General features: G+C 41.5%; 1 protein-coding gene across 14 annotated transcripts in view; it reads left to right on the top strand.

The window, feature by feature from the left end:
* LOC127912790 (WAP four-disulfide core domain protein 3-like) overlaps positions 1–19,522 on the top strand; it is a 91,553-nt gene that overhangs the window by 67,993 nt on the left and 4,038 nt on the right. For 9 of the 14 annotated variants that reach the window (XM_052482865.1, XM_052482868.1, XM_052482858.1 and 6 more), the window contains one exon: positions 11,134–11,271. The exons of 1 other annotated variant lie outside the window; for it this stretch is intronic. In XM_052482865.1, the coding sequence (XP_052338825.1) occupies positions 11,134–11,271 (138 nt within the window). Of the gene's footprint in view, positions 1–1,429; positions 1,805–11,133; positions 11,272–13,627; positions 13,934–19,522 lie in introns of those variants that run through there. 4 more of the 14 variants (XM_052482862.1, XM_052482863.1, XM_052482864.1 and 1 more) reach the window with 3 other exon arrangements.

Here is a 19,522-nt window from a genome sequence, read left to right as displayed (position 1 = left end):
AGAAAGCTGGGGCTTGTAATGTACATTTCATACACATAGATAGATATTTTTCACATACACTCTCTTTAGAGCTGAGACACTCAATTTAGACGATTTTCAAGATCCATGCAGGCCTTTAGAGTATATACCAATGTTATGCAACATCTATACACTCTGAGTATACCAATCTTTAGGAACACTTTCCTATTTTTAAGTTGCACCCCTTTTTGCCCTAAGAAAAGCCTCAATTCATCAGGGCATGGGGTCCACAAGGTGTTTAAACCGTTCCATAGGGATGCTGGCCCATGTTGACTCCAATGCTTCTCACAGTTGTGTCCTGTTGGCTCGATGTCCTTTGGTTGGTGGACCGTTGTCGGCAGGGTAGCCTAGTGGTTAGAGCATCGGACTAGTAACCGAAAGGTTGCAAGAGCAAATCCCTGAGCTGACAAGGTAAAAATCTGTCGTTAAGAACAAGGCAGTTAACCCACTGTTCCTGGGCCGTCATTGAAAATAATATTTTTTTCTTAACTGACTTGTCTAGATATAATATTTCAGGGAAAAAGGATTTGGGAATATCAGGCTGAGACTTCAGACGAGTAGCAACATACGTTTCTTACGATACAGCAATTCATAGAACTTTAAGCTGACAATTTGTCAAAGGCCACCAACAAAATTCCAACTCATTGTAATAGTAAGACCTCAATGGAAAGAATCAGTGTACGGATGATTTCCAGTGTTCTACTTGTGACACTCAAGGTGTGGATTGATGGTCACTAGACTTGATGCTGAATGTTATGGATTATTCTCATATCTGTTGATAGAGGTTCACGCCGGACTTGAGGTTAAGGGGCCGAGGACACACTGATTATTCACTGTTATGTTGTATTGATGACATTCTGTGAACACTGTGTGATTCTGTAGCAGCTGACAGCCTGTTTGTTTTGACTTCCTACGAGCCTCTAGAGCTGGTGTTTACAGAACATTTGGTGCTGTCTGATTAGAATGTAAAGGGCATGTCTCCAAGATGCCTTTCAGACATTTTCTGTGCTTCTGTGCTGGAAGTGTCTCCCTGTTGCAGCTTGTAATAAACTGGATATAATTTTTTCCAAATAAAATATAATTAATATTAACCAATCCACCTCTTTGGAGGACACAAATATTTTGGAGTTTTACAGCTTTTCTGCTGTATATTCATGTACATACATTTTACATATACATTTTATATGGATATCGGCAGTGTATCAAATCAAAATCGGCAGTGTATCAAATACTTGTTCTCCCCACTGTACATGCACATACATTGTACATATACATTTTACATGATTCAATTTATTATGGATAGATTTGATTGACTTTACCTGCGACTGCTTTTCTCGATTGTTATCCTGGAAATTCCTATTACACGTATGTTTCTACTGTATAACTGACAACTTTTAATTTGTTACCATAGTGAAGCCCGGTCGCTGTGTCCTGCCCAACGAGACCTACATGTGTGCCGAGTACTGTTACAAAGATGGCCAGTTCCCCGAGGAACAGATGTGTTTCTGGATATGTTGATTCTATGCCTGCAGTGAGCCATTGAAGCTTTATTGGAAATTCTTATTAGTTACTTATTAGAAATAAGTAGAAAATACAAATCATTACATGTACAATTATGTCTATGAAAACTGATGATTTTATGCAATAATAAATATGAAAAATGATCATAGCTTTTATGGAAACTGGACAATTTTCATGGGCAGTATGTGAATTGACAAACGGCAGTATGTGAATTGACAAACTCATGTGGACTGCTGAATTTGAATAAAACAAGATTTTGAACACCTGTGCTTGGTTTTTAGGGGGTATTTGAGACTCGTGTGGTGCTCATGTGAATATCCTTCATTTTCCGGCTTCAGACCAATGCCTGTTCTCATTTTAAACATAGTGTTTTGTTTTTAATTTCCATGGTTTTTACACCGGAAGGTTATCTTGCAACATTATTATAGTACATTATATTTAAGCAAAAATGCACAAGGAGGTGTGGTATGCGGCCAATATACCATGCTAAGGACTGTTCTTAGCACATGCCCTTAGCCGTGGTATATTGGCCATATACCACAAACCCCCGAGGTTCCTTATTGCTATTATAGACTGATTGATGTCAGAGTAGCTCACCATTGTCCCAGGGGACATGCGGACTACCTCCAAATCTGGAAGATTCTGGTTGACTGGCAGATCTGGAAGAATCTGGTTGACTGGCAGATCTAGAAGATCATGACTGACCGGCAGATCTAGCTGCTCTATGCAGACTGGCAGATCTAGAAGAGACTGGTTGACTGGCAGATCTGGAAGAATCTGGTTGACTGGCAGATCTAGAAGATCATGACTGACCGGCGGATCTAGCTGCTCGATGCAGGCTGACAGCTACTTGCAGACTGGCAGCTCTTTGCAGACTGACAGCTCTGGCTGCTTCATGCAGACTGACAGCTCTGGCTGCTTCATACAGACTGACAGCTCTGGCTGCTTTATGCAGACTGACAGCTCTGGCTGCTTTATGCAGACTGACAGCTCTGGCTGCTTCATACAGCTCTCTGGCTGCTTTATGCAGACTGACAGCTCTGGCTGCTTTATGCAGACTGACAGCTCTGGCTGCCTCATACGGTAATGGTCTTATGAATATTAGTGTAATGATGTGCGCTGAGAGTTGGGAAGCAAGTTCAGGGAGTTAGTGATTTAATCAATAAACAAAACATAATAGAAAACAAGAAACACAAACAACGCACAGACCAAACTGAAACAGAAACAATGACGCCTGGGGAAGGAACCGAAGCGAGTGACAAATATAGGGCAGGTAATCAGGGAGGTGATGGAGTCAGGTGAGTGTCACAACGCACTGATGACCGTAACGATGGTGACAGGGCTGCGCCATAACGAGCAGGCTGGTGACCTAGAGGACGGAGAGGGAGCACACGTGACAGTTGCCCCTCCCTGACGCGCGGCTCCAGACGCAGGACGCAGACCAAGATGACGATCCCGGGGATCAGGAGCAGACCGGTCACCTCTGCTAAGGAGCCGGAACCTGTCGACCTAGAGCAACAGAGATTCTATAATAAATCCCGCTGTGCCCTCTGACGAACCATCAAACAGGCAAAGTGCCAACACAGGACTAATATAAAATCGTACTACACCGGCTCCGATGCTCGTCAGATGTGGCAGGTCCTGCAAACTATTACAGACTACAAAGGGAAGCAGAGCCGCGAGCTGCCAAGTGACACGAGCCTACCAGACGAGCTAAATAATTTCTATGCCCGCTTCGAGGTAAGTAACACTGAAACATGCACAAGAGCATCAGCTGTTCCCGACAACTGTGTGATCACGCTTTCCGCAGCCGATGTGAGTAAGACCTTCAAACAGGTCAACATTCACAAGGCCGCAGGGCCAGACAGACTACCAGGACATGTTCCCAGAGCAGGCGCTGACCAACTGGCAAGTGTCTTCACTGACCTTTTCAACCTCTCCCTGTCTGAATCTGTAATACCAACATGTTTCAAGCAGACCACCATAGTCCCTGTGCCCAAGAAAAACTAAGATAGCCTGCCTAAATGACTACCGACCTGTAGTACTCATGTCTGCAGCACTCACCACACCAAAAGATCCACAGACTATGCAAGCTCTATTGCACTCCACACTGCCCTGTCACACCTGGACAAAATGAACACCTATGTGAGAATGCTATTCATTGACTACAGCTCAGTGTTCAACACCATAGTGCCCTCAAAGCTCATCACTAAGCTAAGGACCCTGGGACTAAACACCTCCTTCTGTAACTGAATCCTGGATTTCATGATGGGCCGCCCCCAGGTGGTAAGGGTAGGGATGCGTGCTCAGCCCCTTCCTGTACTCCCTGTTCACTGCACGGCCAGGCACTATTCCAACACCATCATTAAGTTTGCTGATGACACAACAGTGGTATAGTGGTATACCTGATCACCGACAACGATGAGACAGCCTATAGTGAGGAGGTCAGAGACCTGACCGTGTGGTGCAAGGACAACAACACCCACTCAATGTGATCAAGACAAAGGAGATGTTTGTGGACTGCAGGAAAAGGAGGACCGAGCACGTCCCATTCTCATTAACGGAGCTGTAGTGGAGCAGGATTCAAGATCCTTGGCGTCCACATCACCAACCAACTAACATGGTCCAAGCACACCAAGACAGTTGAGGGCATGACAAAACCTATTCCCCCTCAGTAGTCTGAAAAGATTTGGCATGGCTCCTCAGATCCTCAAAAGATTTTACAGCTGCACCATCGAGAGCATCCTGACGGGTTGGTATCACTACCTGGTATGGCAACTACTTGGCCTCGACCTGCAAGGTACTACAGTGCTTCGGATTGTGCTTACGGCCCAGTACATCACCGGGGACAATCTTCCTGCCACCAAGGACCTCCATACCAGGCGGTGTCAGAGGAAGGCCCTAAAAATGGTCAAAGAGTCCAGCCACCCTAGTCATAGACTGTTCTCTCTGCTACCGCATGGCAAGCAGTACCGGAGCGCCAAGACTAGATCCAAGAGGCTCCTAAATAGCTTCTACCCCAAGCCATAAGACTCCTGAACAGTGAATCAAATGGCTAATCACTTTGTCAACCACAACATGTTATAGACTGACTGTCCAAAATATTATAAACATAGACTGATATAGACTGACCAGGTGAAGCTGCGATCCCTTATTCATTTCACCTGTTAAACCCACTTCAATCGGTGTAGATGAAGGGTAGGAGACAGGTTAACAGTCAGTCATATAGAATGTGATGTGTATAGTCCTACAACTTTATTGTGAGAGAATAATGTCAGAAAATCCAATGTTGAGAATTTATTTAGTCCGCCAAATAGTTGTCCGCTCTAAGCTACAAGATATCAGTGTAGTAAAATGATAGAAGCGTATAGGTATGCCCATCATGAACAAGACAGATGAGAGAGAAAATATTTGATAGAAATTAAAAAAGTTATTTTGGGACATGTATAAGCCTATTTCTTAAGATGAATTACAAGTAAAAAATCATATACCATGTAAACATATCATTAACACTCTCAAAATATAAAATGTTCATGTTCAATTCAATTAATATAATTTGCATGTATGCATTAAGGTGTCTGTAATAGAATATATTTGTCAAATGAAGGAGGAGTACCAAAATGGCTGTGTGATGGCTTCAAAGCAGCGCGCCCCTCTTAGTCATCTAAGGTTAATACATATTATGGTCTCTTCCTCTTCTATTAAATTGATTTGGACTGCATTTGCTCTAACAGTCTTGAAGTCAGCATGGACATGAATTTGTCAGCGCGTTGTGCTTTGGTTCTTTTTCTGTTGGCATTTGTAGATTTGAAAATAGTCTCTGCTGCAGAAACGGGAGGCACATCTACAGGTGAGTTGTTCTAATTAACCTACTTTGCATTATTTGTCATGAAACAAACTGTGACAATTTGATGATTTATTTTAAGAAGCCTGCTACACTTGACTTAGGTGTTACAGTCTACCTAATTGGTTATAAACAATAGCCTATAATGGTGCATAGCCCCTTTGCAACCTATGTTGTTGCAACCTTACTAAGAAATACAAGCCAGCCATTGTGACTTTGAAACAATTCAGCCTACCCTTGGCCATTTTACGCATACACTGTCAAATAAATTCTAGTTGTTTCAACAAATGATTATGAAGTAAGTGGTTCCAAAGCCTTTTTCAGTTTATTCAACTTCTAGATAAAAGTGTTACCTGAACTTAACATTTTTAGTTGGCCCAAACTTAGCTCCAACTTGAGAAAACGTATGCAACAATTCAGTCAACATATGTGATGTGTTTGTCAATTTGTCTCATATGTTCATTTAACTAGAAATGATTATTTCTGCATCTTTGTAGCACTGTTTGTGTGTCTGTGTGTAACTAGCTGCACAGCCCATTTGAGTTAACATACAATGTTTTCAACCTACTTATTTGAACCAATAGATTGTGAGTGTTCAGAAGGCTGTCATGCATTTTCATGGGTGTTATGGGGGAAACATTGATGATGGGGGACAAATGCCTCCAAAACTATTAATTAGACACAAAATTACTTGGAGTATGGCCTACAAACCTTCCAGAGATGCAAATGCATATTTGTCAAATCCATCTCGACACAAATATGATAGAATTTCATAAATTGGTTCAGTCCAATTGTGTCTATGTTCATGTCTCTTTGTGGCAAGTTGGGTTCCCTGACATCTGCTCAAATTGTGTTGTCCCAAAGCAAAGCCTGGAGTGTGCCCTGTTAGACGATGGGGCATAGGGATATGTGCAGAGTTATGTTTCAATGACAGTGACTGCCCCAATGATGAAAAATGCTGCCACAATGGATGTGGGCATGACTGCATTGCACCGTACACAGGTAGGATATGGTACCAGAGTGACAGATACACCCATCTATTGCATTCATTATTGCTGCATTACTCTGGAAACAAGAAAGATGGAGCTTTTAATGTACATTTCATACACATAGATCAATATATTTCACTTACACTCTCTATAGAGCTGAGACACTCAATTAAGAAGTCACATAATAGAAAGACTTCATTGGGAAGAGTCAGTGTAGGCTGACAAGTTGCTACCATCAACCTATTTGTAATGGGGAAATGTAGGATCACTAAAGATCATATTTAGTTGAGAGTGATCAACAAAACATTTAGCGTATACAGTTTATGTTACACACAATGGTTCCAGTATCCTAGTTGTGACATTCAAGGTGTGGGTTGATGGTCACTAGACTTGATGCTGAATGTTATGGATTGTTCTCATATCTGTTGATAGTGATTGACGCCAGACTGGAGGTCCCAGTAAAAGGACCGAGGACACACTGATTATTCACTGTTGTATTGTACTGATGACATTCTGTGACCACTGTGTGATTCTGTAGCAGCTAACATTTATCGTAACGATCTCCACACAAATATGACAGATTTTCAGAAAATGGTTCAGTCCAATTTTGTCTGTGTTCATGTCTCTTTGTGGTAAGTTGGGTTCCCTGACATATCTGCTCAAATTATGTTGTCCCAAAGCAAAGCCTGGAGTGTGCCCTCGTAGACGATGGGGCAGAGGGACGTGTGCAGAGTTCTGTTCCAATGACAGTGACTGCCCCAATGATGAAAAATGCTGCTACAATGGATGTGGGCATAACTGCATTGCACCGTACACAGGTAGGAGGATATGGTCCCAGAGTGACAGATACACCCATCTATTGTGTTCATTATTGCTGCATTACTCTGGAAACAAGAAAGCTGGAGATTGTAATGTACATTTCATACACAGAGATCAATATATTTCACATACACTCTCTTTAGAGCTGAGACACTCAATTAAGAAGATTTCTGAGAGCCATGTAGGTATTTAGAGTTTTATATATATATATATATATATATCATAAAAACATTTTGTAATGGGGACATTTAAGACCAGTAAAGCTCATATTTAATTTAGAGTGATCAACACAAAGTTTAGTATAGAGCTTCTGTAATACACATGATTTCCATTGTTCTTCTTGTGACATTCAAGGTGTGGGTTGATGGTCACTAGACTTCATGATAAATGTTATGGATTGTTCTCATATCTGTTGATAGTGATTGACGCCAGACTGGAGGTCCCAGTAGAAGGACCGAGGACACAGTGATTATTCACTGTTGTATTATATTGATGACATTGTGGAACACTGTGTGATTCTGTAGCAGCTGACAATGTCACCGCTTTCTGTTTTGACTTCCTACAAATGCAAATGCCTATTTATCGTAACCATCTCCTCACAAATATGACAGATTTTCAGAAAATGGTTTGATCCAATTGTTTCCTATTCCTTCTGCTCTCTCACAGTGCCAATCCCCCCCGAAGGCAGGTCAGTGCCCGCTTCTTCTGAATGTCGTGCCGTCACACAAGGGATGTGTCCGCGATGAGGACTGTCCTAAAGATGACAAATGCTGCATCTTTGACTCTGACGCCTTGTGTGTCCCACCTGACTTCAGTAAGAACCTGACTGGTTTACTAACAGTGTTCAGAAGGCTGCCTTGCGTTTTCATGGGTGTTATGGGGGAAACATTGATGATGGTGGCCAAATGTCTCCAAAACTAACTAGACACAAAAATATTAGGGGTATACTCTGCAATCTTTTCACAAATACAAATTCCTATTTATCGTAACCATCTACACACAAATATGACAGATTTTCAGAAAATGGTTCAGTGTAATTGTGTCCATGTTCATACAGTGCCTTGCGAAAGTATTCGGCCCCCTTGAACTTTGCGACCTTTTGCCACATTTCAGGCTTCAAACATGAAGATATAAAACGGTATTTTTTGTGAAGAATCAAGAACAAGTGGGACACAATCATGAAGTGGAACGACATTTATTGGATATTTCAAACTTTTTAACAAATCAAAAACTGAAAAATTGGGCGTGCAAAATGATTCAGCCCCTTTACTTTCAGTGCAGCAAACTCTCTCCAGAAGTTCAGTGAGGATCTCTGAATGATCCAATGTTGACCTAAATGACTAATGATGATAAATACAATCCACCTGTGTGTAATCAAGTCTCCGTATAAATGCACCTGCACTGTGATAGTCTCAGAGGTCCGTTAAAAGCGCAGAGAGCATCATGAAGAACAAGGAACACACCAGGCAGGTCCGAGATACTGTTGTGAAGATGTTTAAAGCCGGATTTGGATACAAAAAGATTTCCCAAGCTTTAAACATCCCAAGGAGCACTGTGCAAGCGATAATATTGAAATGGAAGGAGTATCAGACCACTGCAAATCTACCAAGACCTGGCCGTCCCTCTAATCTTTCAGCTCATACAAGGAGAAGACTGATCAGAGATGCAGCCAAGAGGCCCATGATCACTCTGGATGAACTGCAGAGATCTACAGCTGAGGTGGGACACGCTGTCTTTAGGACAACAATCAGTCGTATATTGCACAAATCTGGCCTTTATGGAAGAGTGGCAAGAAGAAAGCCATTTCTTAAAGATATCCATAAAAAGTGTTGTTTAAAGTTTGCCACAAGCCACCTGGGAGACACACCAAACATGTGGAAGAAGGTGCTCTGGTCAGATGAAACCAAAATTGAACTTTTTGGCAACAATGCAAAACGTTATGTTTGGCGTAAAAGCAACACAGCTCATCACCCTGAACACACCATCCCCACTGTCAAACATGGTGGTGGCAGCATCATGGTTTGGGCCTGCTTTTCTTCAGCAGGGATAGGGAAGATGGTTAAAATTGATGGGAAGATGGATGGAGCCAAATACAGGACCATTCTGGAAGAAAACCTGATGGAGTCTGCAAAAGACCTGAGACCGGGACGGAGATTTGTCTTCCAACAAGACAATGATCCAAAACATAAAGCAAAATCTACAATGGAATGGTTCAAAAATAAACATATCCAGGTGTTAGAATGGCCAAGTCAAAGTCCAGACCTGAATCCAATCGAGAATCTGTGGAAAGAACTGAAAACTGCTGTTCACAAATGCTCTCCATCCAACCTCACTGAGCTCGAGCTGTTTTGCAAGGAGGAATGGGAAAAAATGTCAGTCTCTCGATGTGCAAAACTGATAGAGACATACCCCAAGCGACTTACAGCTGTAATCGCAGCAAAAGGTGGCGCTACAAAGTATTAATTTAAGGGGGCTGAACAATTTTGCACGCCCAATTTTTCAGTTTTTGATTTGTTAAAAAAGTTTGAAATATCCAATAAATGTCGTTCCACTTCATGATTGTGTCCCACTTGTTGTTGATTCTTCACAAAAAATACAGTTTTATATCTTTATGTTTGAATAGTTTCGCAAGGCACTGTATGTCTTTGTGGTAAGTCATGTTCCCTGACATGTCTGCTCAAATTGTGTTGTCCCAAAGCAAAGCCTGGAGTGTGCTCTCGTAGACGATGGGGCGTAGGGACGTGTGCAGAGTTATGTTCCAATGACAGTGACTGCCCCAATGATGAAAAATGCTGCCACAATGGATGTGGGCATAACTGCATTGCACCGTACACAGGTAGGATATGGTCCCAGGTTGACAGATACACCCATCCATTGCATTCATTATTGCTGCATTACTCTGGAAACAAGAAAGCTGGAGATTGTAATGTACATTTCATACACAGAGATCAATATATTTCACATACACTCTCTATAGAGCTGAGACACTCAATTAAGAAGATTTCTGAGAGCCATGTAGGTATTTAGAGTTTTATAGATATAGATATATATATATATATATATATATATATATATCATAAACAAAAACATTTTGTAATGGGGACATTTAAGACCAGTAAAGCTCATATTTAATTTAGAGTGATCAACACAAAGTTTAGTATAGAGCTTCTGTAATACACATGATTTCCATTGTTCTTCTTGTGACATTCAAGGTGTGGGTTGATGGTCACTAGACTTGATGATGAATGTTATGGATTGTTCTCATATCTGTTGATAGTGATTGACGCCAGACTGGAGGTCCCAGTAAAAGGACCGAGGACACACTGATTATTCACTGTTGTATTGTATTGATGACATTGTGGAACACTGTGTGATTCTGAAGCAGCTGACAAGCTACAAATGCAAATGCCTATTTATCGTAACCATCTCCTCACAAATATGACAGATTTTCAGAAAATGGTTCGGTCCAATTGTTTCCTATTCCTCCTGCTCTCTCACAGTGCCGATCCCCCCCGAAGGCAGGTCAGTGACCGCTGCTTCTGAATGTCGTGCCGTCACACAAGGGATGTGTCCGTGATGAGGACTGTCCTAAAGATGACAAATGCTGCATCTTTGACTCTGACGCCTTGTGTGTCCCACCTGACTTCAGTAAGAACCTGACTGGTTTACTAACAGTGTTCAGAAGGCTGCCATGCGTTTTCATGGGTGTTATTGGGGAAACATTCATGATGGGGGACAAATGTCTCCAAAACTAGACACAAAAATATTAGGTGTATACTCTGCAATCTTTTCACAAATACAAATTCCTATTTATCGTAACCATCTACACACAAATATGACTGATTTCCAGAAAATGGTTCAGTCCAAATTTGTCTTTGTTCATGTCTCTTTGTGGTAAGTCGGGTTCCCTGACATGTCTGCTCAAATTGTGTTGTCCCAAAGCAAAGCCTGGAGTGTGCCCTCGTAGACGATGGGGCGTAGGGACGTGTGCAGAGTTCTGTTCCAATGACAGTGACTGCCCCAATGATGAAAAATGCTGCCACAATGGATGTGGGCATGACTGCATTGCACCGTACACAGGTAGGATATGGTCCCAGAGTGACAGATACACCCATCTATTGTGTTCATTATTGCTGCATTACTCTGGAAACAAGAAAGATGGAGATTGTAATGTACATTTCATACACAGAGATCAATATATTTCACATACACTCTCTATGGAGCTAAGACACTCAATTAAGAAGTCACATAATAGAAAGACTTCATTGGGAAGAGTCAGTGTAGGCTGACAAGTTGCTATCATAAACCTATTTGTAATGGGGAAATGCAGGATCGCTAAAGATCATATTTAGTTGAAAGTGATCAACAAAACATTTAGCGTATACAGTTTATGTTACACACAATGGTTCCAGTATCCTAGTTGTGACATTCAAGGTGTGGGTTGATGGTCACTAGACTTGATGCTGAATGTTATGGATTGTTCTCATATCTGTTGATAGTGATTGACGCCAGACTGGAGGTCCCAGTAAAGGACCGAGGACACACTGATTATTCACTGTTCTATTGTACTGATGACATTCTGTGACCACTGTGTGATTCTGTAGCAGCTAACATTTATCGTGACGATCTCCACACAAATATGACAGATTTTCAGAAAATGGTTCAGTGTAATTGTGTCCATGTTCATGTGTCTTTGTGGTAAGTCGTGTTCCCTGTTCCCATGTCTGCTCAAATTGTTTTGTCCCAAAGCAAAGCCTGGAGTGTGCCCTCGTAGACGATGGGGCAGAGGGACGTGTGCAGAGTTATGTTCCAATGACAGTGACTGCCCCAATGATGAAAAATGCTGCCACAATGGATGTGGGCATAACTGCATTGCACCGGCACAGGTAGGAAATGGTCCCAGAGTGACAGATACACACATCCACTGCATTCATTATTGCTGCATTACTCTGGAAACAAGAAAGCTGGGGCTTGTAATGTACATTTCATACACATAGATAGATATTTTTCACATACACTCTCTTTAGAGCTGAGACACTCAATTTAGACGATTGTCATAAGGTGTATGCACCAATTTGTAAGTCGCTCTGGATAAGAGCGTCTGCTAAATGACTTAAATGTAAATGTAATGTAAATGTTATGCAACATCTATACACTCTGAGTATACCAATCTTTAGGAACACTTTCCTATTTTTAAGTTGCACCCCTTTTTGCCCTAAGAAAAGCCTCAATTCATCAGGGCATGGGGTCCACAAGGTGTTTAAACTGTTCCATAGGGATGCTGGCCCATGTTGACTCCAATGCTTCTCACAGTTGTGTCCTGTTGGCTCGATGTCCTTTGGTTGGTGGACCGTTGTCGGCAGGGTAGCCTAGTGGTTAGAGCATCGGACTAGTAACCGAAAGGTTGCAAGAGCAAATCCCTGAGCTGACAAGGTAAAAATCTGTCGTTAAGAACAGGCAGTTAACCCACTGTTCATAGGCCGTCTTTGAAAATAATATTTTTTCTTAACTGACTTGTCTAGATAAATATAATATTTCAGGGAAAAAGGATTTGGGAATATCAGGCTGAGACTTCAGAGGAGTAGCAACATACGTTTCTTACGATACAGCAATTCATAGAACTTTAAGCTGACAATTTGTCAAAGGCCACCAACAAAATTCCAACTCATTGTAATAGTAAGACCTCAATGGAAAGAATCAGTGTACGGATGATTTCCAGTGTTCTACTTGTGACACTCAAGGTGTGGATTGATGGTCACTAGACTTGATGCTGAATGTTATGGATTATTCTCATATCTGTTGATAGAGGTTCACGCCGGACTTGAGGTATAAGGGCCGAGGACACACTGATTATTCACTGTTATGTTGTATTGATGACATTCTGTGAACACTGTGTGATTCTGTAGCAGCTGACAGCCTGTTTGTTTTGACTTCCTACAAGCCTCTAGAGCTGGTGTTTACAGAACATTTGGTGCTGTCTGATTAGAATGTAAAGGGCATGTCTCCAAGATGCCTTTCAGACATTTTCTATGCTTCTGTGCTGGAAGTGTCTCCCTGTTGCAGCTTGTAATAAACTGGATATAATTTTTTTCCAAATAAAATATAATTAATATTAACCAATCCACCTCTTTGGAGGACACAAATATTTTGGAGTTTTACAGCTTTTCTGCTGTATATTCATGTACATACATTTTACATATACATTTTATATGGATTTCAGCAGTGTATCAAATCAAAATCGGCAGTGTATCAAATACTTGTTCTCCCCACTGTACATGCACATACATTGTACATATACATTTTACATGATTCAATTTATTATGGATAGATTTGATTGACTTTACCTGCGACTGCTTTTCTCGATTGTTATCCTGGAAATTCCTATTACACGTATGTTTCTACTGTATAACTGACAACTTTTCATTTGTTACCATAGTGAAGCCCGGTCGCTGTGTCCTGCCCAACGAGACCTACATGTGTGCCGAGTACTGTTACAAAGATGGCCAGTTCCCCGAGGAACAGATGTGTTTCTGGATATGTTGATTCTATGCCTGCAGTGAGCCATTGAAGCTTTATTGGAAATTCTTATTAGTTACTTATTAGAAATAAGTAGAAAATACAAATCATTACATGTACAATTATGTCTATGAAAACTGATGATTTTATGCAATAATAAATATGAAAAATTATCATAGCTTTAATGGAAACTGGACAATTTTCATGGGCAGTATGTGAATTGACAAACGGCAGTATGTGAATTGACAAACTCATGTGGACTGCTGAATTTGAATAAAACAAGATTTTGAACACCTGTGCTTGGTTTTTTAGGGGGGTATTTGAGACTCGTGTGGTGCTCATGTGAATATCTTTCATTTTCCGGCTTCAGACCAATGCCTGTTCTCAGTTTAAACATAGTTTTTTGTTTTTAATTTCCATGGTTTTTACACCGGAAGGTGATCGTACAACCTTATTATAGAACATTAGAATTAAGCAAAAATGCACAAGGAGGTGTGGTATACAGCCAATATACCATGCTAAGGACTGTTCTTAGCACGTGCCTTCACATCCAGCCCTTAGCCATGGTATATTGGCCATATACCACAAAACCCTGAGGTTCCTTATTGCTATTATAAACTGATTACCAACGTAATTGAAGCTGTAAAAATAAAAATTTTGTCATACCCGTGGTATATGGCCTGATATTCCACGGCTGTCAGCCAATCAGCATTCGGGGCACGAACCACCCACTTTATAATATAGTTGTTACGGTTTTCTTCCGTCGAAAGAGAGTCGGACCAAAATGCAGCGTGGTTAGTTCGATATATCTTTAATGAATAAAAAAACACGAACAATACAAAAACAACAAACGGAACGTGAAAACCTATACAGCCTATCTGGTGACAACTAACACAGAGACAGGAACAATCACCCACGAAACACTCAAAGAATATGGCTGCCTAAATATGGTTCCCAATCAGAGACAACGATAATCACCTGCCTCTGATTGAGAACCGCCTCAGGCAACCATAGACTTTCCGAGACAACCCTACTCAGCCACAATCCCAATACCTACTAAAACCCCAATACAAAAACACACCACAAAATAAACCCATGTCACACCCTGGCCTGACCAAATAAATAAAGAAAACACAAAATACTAAGACCAAGGCATGACAATAGTTTAACACATGCTCTCCTTGTGAATCTTCACGATGTTGTATGTTTTATTTATTGATAAGATCCATGCTTATAATCATACTGATCATTGCTCATAGAAAATTGGCGAGAGCAAGGAAACAAAGACTGAAGCAAATATTTGCTATGTGATTACACAATGTAGCTGGCTAAATAGACGACTACACGAGCCGGAAATATGACCGAGCTGTTCTCAGTTGAAGGGTTCTGAAATATTCTCTCTCGCCGAGTCGAGTTGTGACCGTGAATATCGTCATCCATCTCGGTGGAAACAACTTGGACACACAAGGGGACAGCCCTGGTGCCACCGATGGACAGTACCAAAATAGATACTCTATTGATTCTGTTCAATGCCCCATATACTGAGCATTCTTTTTGTAGCGGGAATCTTATATAATAGCTTAAATTGAAAAGAAAGGATTGATGCTTCAATTGTTGCTTTGTATATTACTTCAATAAATCTGATGCCATGGTATTGGGATATCGAAAATCTGTTCCCAACTATCTTGAATTTTATGCAGTATAGTTGTCAACCCTCTTGACCATAAGTGAAACTGATACATGTTACGATTTATATTGGTCATTTTAAGCCATTTATGATTAATTAATTCCTTTCTCTTTTAAGTAATTTTCTCTTCCATTTTTGTGGCAGAGCTGCGATGAACTGGTTATAATTTTGTAATGAGAATACATTTCCTTAAACCGTGATTAATTGCTTGTGTGACATAATTTGACCTTTGTTGTTTACAATGTCATTCATTAACATGATACCTTCCTTGTACATTCTCTACAAGAAAATGTTTTTTCCTCTATCGGTACTTTCGAGATTTGACATTATTTGCTGTAATATAGCCTATGTTCTGCCTCTTCTGGAGGATAACATTTAAATAGTAGCCTACTCTGTTTGGCTTCATTTAAAAATGATACTTTAAACAGAGTTCCATTGTCAATCCACCAGAATGGATGGTTTTAATTTGTATAACCGCAAAGAGAACCGTTTTGAAAATGGCTGTCTAGCACAGGTGGTTGGTGGCACCTTAATTGGGGAGGAAGGGCCAACAAGTGCTCAGCATATGTGGGGAACTCCTTCAAGACTGCTGGAAAAGCGTTCCAGGTGAAGCTGCTTGAGAGAATGCCAAGCGTGTGCAAAGCTGTCATCAAGGCAACGTGTGGCTACTAAGAAGAATTAAAAATATATATATATATATTTGTTTAACAATTTTTTGGTTACTACATGATTCCATGTGTGTTATTTCATAGTTTTGATGTCTTCACTATTATTACACAATGTAGAAAATAGTAAAAAATAATAATAATAAATGAAAAAACCTGGAATGACAAGGTGTCTCCAAACTCTTGACTGGTACTGTATTTAAATGAGATATTTCTGTATTTCACTTTCAATAAATTAGCAAACAATTCTAAAATCATGTTTTCACTGTCATTATGAGATATTGTGGGTAGATGGGTGAGATTCTTTTTTAATGCTTTGCTGGTGGTGAAATTAGCAAAGGGGGGGTAGGGAGATTGGACTGTGAGGTTACTTTTGCAAGGGTTGGAGACTCCCAATTGCTAACATGTATAGAGAGCAATAGTAATGATGTCTCTTTGTAGGGACTAACTCCATCATGGTTCTTTGAACAAAGCCTATGGGAAATGTATTGAGTTTTTGTAGGGTTTTTGGATAAACGCTGAAAATAAGTTTTGTGGTGAAGACAGGTTTGGGAGATCTTATACGTTTTGTTCTATGAGATAATCTTCATCAGCTAATGTCACTTTTTGCGAATTTTGAAGCATTTATGGACAAAAAACATTATGTTACTCAACATAGAGTTTGTCTGAAGTTACACATCACCGTATCGCAACAGCGTGACCGTTTCGGAATATTGTGTGCTTATTGTTTAGAAAGTATTTAGTATTTATTATGTATAAATAGCCCACACTTTAGATGAGGCCATGCAAAAAGACTTAACTGATGATTAATAAAGTCGTTTATAAAGACCTATATTACATATCTTATGTAATGGTCTTATGAATATTAGTGTAACAATGTGCGCTGAGAGTTGGGAAGCAAGTTCAGGGAGTGAGTGATTTAATCAATAAACTAAACATAATAGAAAACAAGAAACACAAACAACGCACAGACCAAACTAAAACAGAAACAATGACGCCTGGGGAAGGAACCGAAGCGAATGACAAATATAGGGCAGGTAATCAGGGAGGTGATGGAGTCCAGGTGAGTGTCACAACGCACTGATGACCGTAACGATGGTGACAGGGCTGCGCCATAACGAGCAGGCTGGTGACCTAGAGGACGGAGAGGGAGCACACGTGACAGTTGCCCCTCCCTGACGCACAGCTCCAGACGCAGGATGCAGACTAAGATGACGAGCCTGGGGATCAGGAGCAGACCGGTCACCTCTGCTAAGGAGCCGGAATCTGTCGACCTAGAGCAACAGAGATCCTATAATGAATCCCGCTGTGCCCTCTGACGAACCATCAAACAGGCAAAGTGCCAACACAGGACTAATTTAAAATCGTACTACACCGGCTCCGATGCTCGTCAGATGTGGCAGGTCCTGCAAACTATTACAGACTACAAAGGGAAGCAGAGCCGCGAGCTGCCCAGTGACACGAGCCTACCAGACGAGCTAAATAACTTCTATGCCCGCTTCGAGGCAAGTAACACTGAAACATGCACGAGAGCATCAGCTGTTCCGGACACCTGTGTGATCACGCTTTCCGCAGCCGATGTGAGTAGGACCTTCAAACAGGTCAACATTCACAAGGCCGCAGGGCCAGACAGACTACCAGGACGTGTTCCCAGAGCAGGCGCTGACCAACTGGCAAGTGTCTTCACTGACCTTTTCAACCTCTCCCTGTCTGAATCTGTAATACCAACATGTTTCAAGCAGACCACCATAGTCCCTGTGCCCAAGAAAAACTAAGATAGCCTGCCTAAATGACTACCGACCCGTAGTACTCATGTCTGCAGCACTCACCACACCAAAAGATCCACAGACTATGCAAGCTCTATTGCAATCCACACTGCCCTGTCACACCTGGACAAAATGTGAGAATGCTATTCATTGACTACAGCTCAGTGTTCAACACCATAGTGCTCTCAAAGCTCATCACTAAGCTAAGGACCCTGGGACTAAACACCTCCTTCTGTAACTGAATCCTGGATTTTATTATGGGCCGCCCCCAGGTGGTAAGGGTAGGGATGCGCGCTCAGCCCCTTCCTGTACTCCCTGTTCACTCATGACTGCACGGCCAGGCACTATTCCAACACGATCATTAAGTTTGCTGATGACACAACAGTGGTATACCTGATCACCGACAACGATGAGACAGCCTATAGTGAGGAGGTCAGAGACCTGACTGTGTGGTGCAAGGACAACAACACCCACTCAACGTGATCAAGACAAAGGAGAGGATTGTGGACTGCAGGAAAAGGAGGACCGAGCACGTCCCATTCTCATTGACGGAGCTGTAGTGGAGCAGGATTCAAGATCCTTGGCGTCCACATCACCAACAAACTAACATGGTCCAAGCACACCAAGACAGTTGTGAAGAGAGCATGACAAAACCTATTCCCCCTCAGTAGTCTGAAAATATTTGGCATGGCTCCTCAGATCCTCAAAAGATTTTACAGCTGCACCATCGAGAGCATCCTGACGGGTTGGTATCACTACCTGATATGGCAACTACTTGGCCTCTACCTGCAAGGTACTACAGTGCTTACGGATAGTGCTTACGGCCCAGTACATCACCGGGGACAATCTTCCTGCCACCAAGGACCTCCATACCAGGCGGTGTCAGAGGAAGGCCCTAAAAATAGTCAAAGACTCCAGCCACCCTAGTCATAGACTGTTCTCTCTTCTACCGCACGGCAAGCAGTACCGGAACGCCAAGTCTAGGTCCAAGAGGCTCCTAAATAGCTTCTACCCCAAGCCATAAGACTCCTGAACAGTGAATCAAATGGCTAATCACTTTGTCAACCACAACATGTTATAGACTGACTGTACAAAATATTATGAACATAGACTGATATAGACTGACCAGGTGAAGCTGCGATCCCTTATTCATTTCACCTGTTAAAACCACTTCAATCAGTGTAGATGAAGGGTAGGAGACAGGTTAACAGTCAGTCATATAGAATGTGATGTGTATAGTCCTACAACGTTATGAATCATTATACATTGTGGATTTTCACATGCAGTTTACCAGAAATGCATTCAGTCATTGAACTACAAACTCAGTTGAAGACACACTATTGACCTTTAGTTGTGAATTGTTTACATAAAATTTTGACTTAATTTCTGGACAATATTACTGTCCATTTGGGGGACCACTTTTGGATCAAGGACGCCCCCAGAGGCACAAGTTCCATATATCTTCTTTAATTATTCTCATTACATGTGACCTAAGCAAGTGTTCGGATCCGAACTCGGAATGTAAATTGATGGGCATAGGGACCCTGCAGATGCATTGTTCCTTATGCATTCATCTTTTCTATGATCTCTACCCAATGATGTGTATAAACCCTGGATTGCTGATGCTTTGTAATGGCCAATGAGAGGCTTTGAAGCCACAGGCCGCGACATTGGCACATCCCAGAAAGAGCAGTCCT

The sequence above is a fragment of the Oncorhynchus keta genome, chromosome 28 (assembly GCF_023373465.1).
Source record: "Oncorhynchus keta strain PuntledgeMale-10-30-2019 chromosome 28, Oket_V2, whole genome shotgun sequence".
Classification (NCBI taxonomy): Eukaryota; Metazoa; Chordata; class Actinopteri; order Salmoniformes; family Salmonidae; genus Oncorhynchus; species Oncorhynchus keta.
Note: the sequence above shows the minus strand (reverse complement) of the source record. Positions and strands in the feature narration are given on the sequence as shown.